Genomic DNA, 9,380 nt, shown 5'->3' with positions numbered 1-9,380 from the left:
TTTATTATAGTATTTGGCTTTATCTTCTCGAGCTGATCTTTGAAATTTCCTGTTCAGCTCTTGCACCTCTTCAATTTTTCCATTTGCTTTGGCTTCTCTAAGTTGGAGAGCAAGTTTCAGAGTCTCTTCTGAAAGAATACAGCCTTGTAATTTCCTAATTGTAAACCATTTGGTGATCTCTTGTTCTGTTCATAAAAACTACAGTCTTAGAAATCCCATGGAACAGTTCTACCTTGTTCTATAGGGTCTCTTTGAGTCAGAATCAACCCAATGGCAATGGGCTACTTTTATGGTTTAGTGATAGAATTTTCTCCTTCTATGAGTGAGATATGGTTTTGATTTTTGTCAATGTGCCTCATGCACAGCCACCACCCATGTGTCATTGGAGACTTGTTTGTTGTTAAGATGCTGACCAAGTTTCAATGGAGCTTCCAGACTAAATAGCTAAGGAAGAAAGGGAGGACCAGTTAGAACCCTATGAATCACAACATTCAATTCTACAACTGCTCATAAGGATGGCATAGGTCTGGAAAGCATTTTGTTTCATAATACCAGGGTCACCATGAGATAGGGACTGGCTTCCTGGCACCTAACTATATGCTATATCATGAAGATAAGGACATCAAGTGGAATGACTGAAAATAAGAAGGAGACCCTCAATGAGATGATTGGCACAGTGGCAGCAGCAATGGGTTCAAGCATAGCAGCAATTGTGAGGATGGCACAGGACCATCGGGTCACTATGGCTTGAAACTGACTAGATGGCGCCTAACAACAGTCTACAATTTGAGCTACAACTATAATTTTTAATTTTTTAGTAACCCTATTCAAAAAGTAGAATAAAAAGATAAACTTGATTATTAAAATATATTTTACTCACTATATCCAAAATACCATGTAACATATAATTAACATTCACATGGAATATTATTAATTCTTACTTCATTCTAAATCTTTGAAATCCAACATGTAGTTTACCTTTAAGAGCATTGTACTGATCACATTTCAAGTGGCCAGTGATTAGCAGATAGAGTTCTACAATTCATGTGTCCTTGATTTTGTCAGCCAGCAGAAACTGACTAACAATTTTGAAGCTTAATTTCAAACTTTCAGGACAAATACTGTGATTAGTCCACATCCAATCAGTCTTGGCTAGTACGGCAAGGGTCACATTCTATAAACTTGGTAACTGTCTTAAGTATCTAGTGCTGCTATAACAGAAACGCAATAACTGAGTGGCTTTGACAAACAGAAATTTATTCTCTAACAGTTTAGAAGGCTAGAAGTCCAAATTCAGAATGCCAGCTCTGGAGAAAAGTTCTTGTCTCCTTTCAGCGTCTTTAGGTGCAGCATTCCATGAAGGTCTCCTAATGTCATGGCATTAATATTTTCCTGGATCTAGGAGCCTCACAAAGCGTCGCAGGTCCACTCCTGGCTCTTCTTTCTTGGTGGTAATTGGTCTTCTTTTCTCTGCTCAAGTCTCTCTCCATTTATCTCTAGTAAGATCAAAGGTATTGTGAGCCATACACCTAGGAACCTGCCTAACATCAGACCAAAAGATACCATGCAACATATACTCAATGTTGGCTCAGAAGTCTTAGGTGGAGGATAGGAAACAATCCTTATCACAGATACTTCATGAAACTCAGGGCTCATCTCCCAGAACAGAATTACCCAGAAAGGACAATCCCATGCAGTCTGGGAATCTGCCCTGGCCCTCTGGCCCCCAGGCCTCAAAACGGAACATTTTTCATGCCATTCGCAAACTTCAAGAACTCCCCTTTAAACAGATGCCTTACAGTTACACAAACAATTTTTGTGGGAACATCCAGTAATCTCAGCTTTTGTTTATGGAAGCTCGTCAATATGAAGAGGGCTTAAGTCCTTAATGTGAGCAGAGGAAACAGATGTTCTTTCTGTCATCTGGACACCAAAGCCTCTAAAGGAGCATTATGCCCCTTAGCCTGCCACAAGTATTTATGAGGTGATGATATCACTGATCTGTTTAGGCTTCTCACCCAAGCATGTTGTTGTTGTTAAAGTGCCATGGAGTCAATTGTGACTTATAGCAACCCTATATAGGAACCTTGCAGTTCAAACCAACCTTGCAGTCCAGTGCATTAACCCACAGTGCTACACCAGGATTCCCACACAAACACAGCCTTCAAGTAATAACAGTGACAGAACAAGATAGCTACCACTGCACTTGATGGTTATTCTGGAGTGCCAATTGGGGATGAGAAAAAGAAGATGAGCTTCCTGGGAATGTATTTCTTTGAGGTCAACCCATTCTGTTAGAGTTTCTCAAAATAAAGTCCAAGAGTTATGGCTTTTTGTTGCTTTAATTCCTTCTAAGGCTTCACATCCACAAATCTGTCAGTCTCTCATACTGTGCTGGCTTGCATGTTACTGTGGTGTTAGCAGTTATAGCACTGGTATTTTGAATTCCAGCAGGATCACAAATGATAGACAAGTTTAAGTTGAGCTTCCAGACTAAGACAAACTAGAACAAAGGAAAAAGGGACTACATCCTAGCCACTGAAAACTGTATGGATAGCAGTGAAACACTGTAGAATGGCACCAAAATACTGAATACTAAAACATAATGAATAGCACTGGAATATTTTCAGATATCAAGCCAGAAGATGAGCATTCTCAAGTTGAAAGGCACTCAAAATACAACTGGGGAATAGCTGATTCCTCAAAGTAGAGTTGACTGTGATGATGAGAATGGAGTAAAGCTTTCAGAATCTTCATTTGCTAATGGGGCATAACTCAAAATGAATGGAAAGAGATGGAAACATCCATTAATGATTGGACCATGGAATGTACAAAGTATGAATCCAGGAAAATTGGAAGTTGTCAAATATTAAATGGAACACATAAGCATCAATATCTTAGGCGTTAGTGAATTGAAATGGACTGATATTGGCCATTTTGAATCTGATAATCACATAATTTATGCCAGGAATGACAATTTGAAGAGGAATGGTGTCACATTCATCATCAAAAAGAACATTTCAAGATCTATCTTGAAATACAATACTATCGATGATAGGATAATATCCATACTATGAGGAAGTATACTAATACAAGAAGACCAGTTAATACCACTATTATTCAAATTTACATACCAACAAGTGAAGCCAGTGGAATTGAAGAACTCTACCAGTATGATGTTCTTGATGTCATGACACAACACTTCTAGTCTTCTGTCCTTGGTGTCTAAGGCATCAAATCTGTTGTTCAGATGGCTTCAGTTGTAGGTGTGTAAATTTGAATAATGCTACAGATAATCTCAAATTTAGCTGGGATATATTCAAGGTTCAATGCTTTCTCTCATGGACTTGTTTTACTTTTCTTCAGCTTCAGCCTGAACTTGTATCTTTATCTGAACAAATAATCTGGCTTTGTTCTTACGGACGATATGGAGCTTTTCCACTGTGTCTTTCCCAGAGGTAGTCAACTTGATTTCTGTGTATTCTATCTGGTGAGGTCCAACTGCTAAAACCAGTGATGATGAAATTGTAGAATTCTACTAACTTCTTCAGTATGACCGAAGACCAGAAGAGTTGTGGGATGACATCAAGAACATTATATAGGAAGAAAACAAAAGGTCATTAAGAAAAAAAGAAAGAAGGAAAAGACCAAAATGAAATTTATTCTCCAGAATAAAGATGCTAAAGCACATGGAAGAAATGAGGAGATAAAAGAACTGAACAGAAAATTTCAAACATCAGCTCGAGAAGACATAGTCAAATATTACATCAAAAAGTGCAAAGATCTGCAGTTAGAAAACCAAAAGGAAAGAACACACTCAACATTTCTCAAGCTGAGGGAACTGAAGAAAAAAAATCAAGCCTCGATTTACACTACTGAAAGACTCTATGGGAAAAATACTGAATGATGCAGAAAGCATCAAAAGAAGACGGGAGAAATACACAGAATCACTGTACCAAAAAGAAATGGTTAATGTTCATCTATATGGAGAGGTAGCATATAATCAAGAGCCAATGATACTAAAGGAAGACGCCCAAGGTACATTGAGAGCATTGGCAAAGAACAAAGCTCTGGGAATTATAGGATACAAATAGAAACCATTCAACAAACTGATGAAGCACTCACAGGAAGTACTCATCTATGCCAAGAAATTTAGAAGACAACTACTGATAAACTGACTGGAAAAGATGCGTATTTGTGCACATTCCAAAAAGCAGTGACCCAGTGGAATGCAGAAATTACTGGACAATATCATTAATTTCACATGCAAGTAAAATTTTGTTAAATATAATACAAAAAGGCTGCAACCATATGTTGACAGAGAACTTCCAGAGGTTCAAGCCGGTTTCAGAAGAGGACGTGGAATAAGGGATATAATTGCTGATGTCAGATGGATCTTGGCTGAAAGCAGAGAGTACCAGAAAGATGCTTACCTGTACTTTATTGACTATGCAAAGAATTTTGATTGTGTGGATCATTACAAGCTATGGACAACATTGAGGAGAATGAATATTCTGAAACACTTAACTGTGCTTATGAGGAAACTATACATATACCAAGAAGCAGTTGTTCAAACTGAACAGAACACCAAATGATTTAAAATTACAAAAGATGTGCACCAAGTTTGTATTCTTTCACCATGTTTATTCAATCTGTAGCTGAACAAATAATTCAAGAAGCTGGATTAAATGAAGAAAAACCTGACATCAGGATTGGAGAAAGACTAATTAACTATCTGCAATATGCAGATGATACAACCTTGCTTGCTGAAAGAGAAGAGGACTTAAAATACTTAGTAATGAAGGTCAAAGACCACAGCCTTTAGTATGGGTTACACTTCAATGTAAAGAAAACAGCAATCCTCACCGCTGGAATGAAAAACAACATCCGAATAAATGGAGAAAAGATTGACTTCATTTTGCTCGGCTCAACTATCAACACTCATGGAAGCTGAAGTCAAGAAATCAAATTACGTATTGCATTAGGGAAATCTGCTGCACAATATATCTTAAAAGTGTTGAAGAACAAAGATGTGAGTTTGAGGCCTAATGTGCCCATGGCCCAAGCCGTGGTATTTTCAATAACCACATATGCATGTGAAAGTTGGACAGTGAATTAGGAAGACCATAGAATAATTGATGTATTTGAATTATGGTGTTGTAGGAGAATATTAAAAGTATCATAGATCACCAAAATAACAAACAGATCAGTGTTGGAAGAAGTACAACCAGAGTGCTCCTTGGAGGCCAAGATAAACAGAGTTCATCTCTCATACTTTGGACATATTACCAGGAGGGACAGTCCCTGGAGAAGGATATCATGCTGGTCAAGTGGAGGGTCGGAGAAAAAGAGGAAGACCCCCAGTGAGACAGATTGGCAAAGTGAAGGCAGCAATGGGCTCAGGCATAACAATTGTGAGGTTAGCAGCGACTGGGTAGTGTTTTGCTCTGTTAAGCATAGGGTTGCTATGAGTTGATACCTACTCGATGGTACGTAACAATAACAACAAACCAATCGATGAATTAATGAATACTGGTATGCATCCCAGGTCGTAAGTTTGACATCCAATGTGATAGTTGTGCATATGCTGTTGTGGTGCATTCAATTTGGTTTTGACTCATAGAGACTCAATGTACAATAGAACGAAACACTGACTGGAAACTACAAGGAATTCACAGATCGTGAGAAGACAAAAGTGAAAATGTATAATTATAATATAAGCTTAGGTTAGGTTAGGTTATGTTAGGTTAGCTTATGTGCTGTGGAGTTGGTTCTGACTCATAGTGACCCTTTACAGGGTTTCCAAGGCTATAAATCTTTACAGGAGCAGAAAGCCTCATCTTTCTCCTGTGGAACAGCTGGTAGTTTCAAACTGCTGACCTTGCAGTTCGCAGCCTGATTCATAACCACTATGCTACTAACTGTACCAAAAAACAAACCAAACACACTGGCATCAAGAATGATTCCACAGGGTTTTCTTGGCTGTAATTTTTATGGAAGCAGATTGCCAGCCCTTTCTTCCATGCTGCCACTGGCTTCAAACTGCCCACCTGTAGGTTAGTATTCAAGTACAAATTGTACTATCCTTGGACATGTGTCCAGGTAAAATTTGTTTTTTTTCTTCTGCATTATTTAGGTAACTCTGATACTTAACCTTTCTATACCTCAGTTTCCATCTCTGGAAATGGGGGCAATATGCCTGTACCTACCCCATGGGACTGAAGTGAGAATTAGATAAATGAATATATGTGTTAAGTTAGGCCCAGGTCCTGAGACATAATTATTTTTAAGTGTTGTCGAGTCGGTTCCAACTCATAGTGACTCATTATAATGTTCCCTGGTATGCTTTAACCGCAATACTTAGCCTACATCACCACACTAGCACTCAAAAAAACACTGGCTATTATTGCTGCTGCTATTAAGTGCCACTGAGTTGGTTCTGACTCAGAGCAACCCTGTAGAGTGTGTCTGAGGACCAACTAGTGGGTTTGAACCATTAAATCTAAATCTCAACTTGCAATATTGAAGTATTCTATGGACAAGATATTGAACAATACAGGAAGGATCAAAAGAAGATGGAAGGAGACAGCGGATTTCACCCCTTGCACCAGGGAGGCAGGCTCCAACCGGCTTAGCAGCTGCAGCCTACCTTCTCTCCTCCTTGCCTCTCACCTTCTCTCCCTCCCTGCTGACATCACACTCCAGTTCTTTCTTGAATTTACTTTTGGAAATATCGTTGGAATGTATCTGGCTCAGAACCACAACATACCAAACTTGGCCAAAAAGCTGGAAGAAATGAAGAAAGACCTGAATGCCAAGAAGAAGCTGCCTAGCTCTTAAGGTGACTTCAGCTGCCCAGGATACACTGACCGGACTTCCCTGGAGGGCCATAGCACCTTCGAACCAAATGCTCCAGTATTCATCACAGCAACACTGTGCTCCTCTGGGCTAGACCCTGAGTTCCTTTAGAGCAGAGGTGGGGAATGTCTGACCCACAGGCTGTATAGGCCCTTGAGATCATTTGGTCTGGCCTGGCCAAGGCAACTGGAGGCAGGGCAAAAAATTCAATAAATCTAGGAGTTTTTTCCATAGCAAATTTGTATTAAGTGGATCATAATAATTATGTAAATTTTGGAGGACAAGCAAGGAATGTCCATTACGGGATAGACAGAACTTGTCAAGGAGCTTGATTATAGCAAGTGGTTGTGTGATCGCGCTTTCATGGTGGACATTACTGAGTACCACTCAGAGCTCAACCAGCTCATCAGCTTGTCAACCAGCTTGTCAAGCTCTAACCAGCTTGTCAGCTCCCTGCTTCCAAATTTGAAATCATTTGAAACTAAGTTAAGGCTGTGGAAAGTGCAACTTGAAAGAAAGAACACAGTGCATTTCCCCACTCTAGAAGGGCAAAAGCCTTGTACCACACTTGAATATGCTTGATGAGTGTGCGAAACTAATTGAGGCATTTAATGAAAGATTCAAGGACATGAAAAGTAAACAAATAGAATTGAACATATTTGCTACACCGTTTAATATGGAACCAGCCGATATCCCTGGTAACCTACAACACAAACTCATTCACCTGCAAAGCAATTATGAGCTGAAAGGTATTATAACCTCCCACTGCTGATGTTCTATAAACGTTACATAAGCAGTGATGAGTTTCCCACTTTGAGGAGACATGCATTGAAATATGCATCCATGTTCGGAACAACTTACTGCTGTAAGCAGTTCTTTTCAAAACTTAACATCATAAAGAGTCGACTGCACCAATGCAAACCTGGAAAAACAGTTGTGAGTAGCAACATCATCAATACCAGCTAACATCAAACGCCTCATCAAAGAGAAGCATTTCCAGCCATCACATTAGGGATGAGTTAATTAAATGTTGGACCAAATATAGCAGACTAATTTTTAAGTTTAAAATTTTCAAAAAGAGAATGATGTTATAAATATTCAAATTGCCTGGCAGAAAAAAGTTTCCCCATCCCTGCCTTAGAGCAAAAATGGGGCATCAGTTATGAGTTACCCATACTGTTCCCACATCCTTTCTTCTCCCATCCTTCTTTCTGCTGCTTGGGAGACCTGGATTTTGGTGCTGGGTCCGTAAACATGACATTCACTTTGTCGTCTCCTTTTTGTTCTCTGGGATTTCTGCTGCTCTTTTTCAAAAGAAAACTTGAGTTTTGTATAGCTGGTCCAATATAAGTAATGCTAGCTTCACAGTTATAGAAGTTATAATAGGTGCTTAGTAATCATTTAATTTAAAGATCACAACATTTTTAAAATCTGGAAGCCAGTTTTGAGTGAATTACCCATTTTCTATACTATGGTTTGGCAGTGCAATAATCGATCATTTAACCAGCAAGTCAATTTGCTGTTCACTAACTAAGAAATTTTCTGATCGCCTAGCTAGGAACTGAAGAATTGAGCACATGGAGGTCAGAGTGTCTGGTCCTCGGTCGCATTCCTGGTCTGTCCGGTGTGCACTGATGAATTGGACAAGTTTTTCCCCTTCAGAGAACTGTGCTCATTGAAGGGGCTACAAGTGCAGCTGACATGCTTGATGAGTAAATGAGAAGTTGTCTGTAAAGGACAATAAAACATAGGCATTTACATTATACCTTGAGAGAGAACCCAGTTGTATGGTCCAAATGTATCATAAAACCAGCCCTACAGGAAGAAGAATTCTGCTTCTCTGCATGTCTGGTTGTGTTTTTCCTGCAATCAGAAATTATCCTTGCAGTTTGTCAAATGTGTAATCAGTCTGTATCTTCCTTAAATCAAGTTTTAAAATGTTAATAAAGAAAAAAAAGAAGATGGAAGGAACGCAGACCTTCACTGTACCAAAAATTTAGTCAATCATTTCAAGAGATAGCATACGATCAAGAACCAGTGGTATTGAAGGAAAAAATTTAAACTGCACTGAAGACACTAGTGAAAAACAGGGCTCCCAGAATTTATAGAATACCAGTTAAAATGGTTCAGTAAACTGGTGCACTGCTGGAAGCACTCACTAGTCCATGAAGGAAATTTGGAAGACAGCTACTTGACCAACCAACTGCAAGAAATCTATATTTATGCCAATTCCAAAGATAAGTTACCCTACGGAATGTGGAAACTACCAAACAATATTATTAATATCACAGGCAAGCAAAATTTTGCTGAAGATAATTCAACAGTTGCAGCAGTACATCAACAGAGAGCTTCCAGAAATTCTAGCTGAATTCAGAAGAGGATGTGAAACCAGGGATATGATTGCTGAAGTCAGATGGAACTTGGCTGAAAGCAAAGAATACCAGAAAAATGATTACTTGTGTTTTATTGGCTATATAAAGACATTCAACTGTGTACATCATAATAAATTATGTACAACTTTG

General features: G+C 38.9%; 1 protein-coding gene across 1 annotated transcript in view; it reads left to right on the top strand.

The window, feature by feature from the left end:
- Positions 1–6,840, top strand: part of LOC102826514 (uncharacterized protein C7orf73-like) — a 10,422-nt gene extending 3,582 nt beyond the window's left edge. The window contains exon 2 of the mRNA XM_006864941.1: positions 6,706–6,840. Within this exon, the coding sequence (XP_006865003.1) occupies positions 6,706–6,840 (135 nt within the window). The remainder of the gene's footprint in view (positions 1–6,705) is intronic.
- The last annotated feature ends 2,540 nt before the right edge of the window (positions 6,841–9,380 follow it).

Source organism: Chrysochloris asiatica, unplaced genomic scaffold, assembly GCF_000296735.1.
Source record: "Chrysochloris asiatica unplaced genomic scaffold, ChrAsi1.0 scaffold00073, whole genome shotgun sequence".
NCBI lineage: Eukaryota > Metazoa > Chordata > Mammalia > Afrosoricida > Chrysochloridae > Chrysochloris > Chrysochloris asiatica.
The sequence above is the reverse complement of the archived record's forward strand: the minus strand, read 5'-3'. Positions and strand labels throughout refer to the sequence as shown.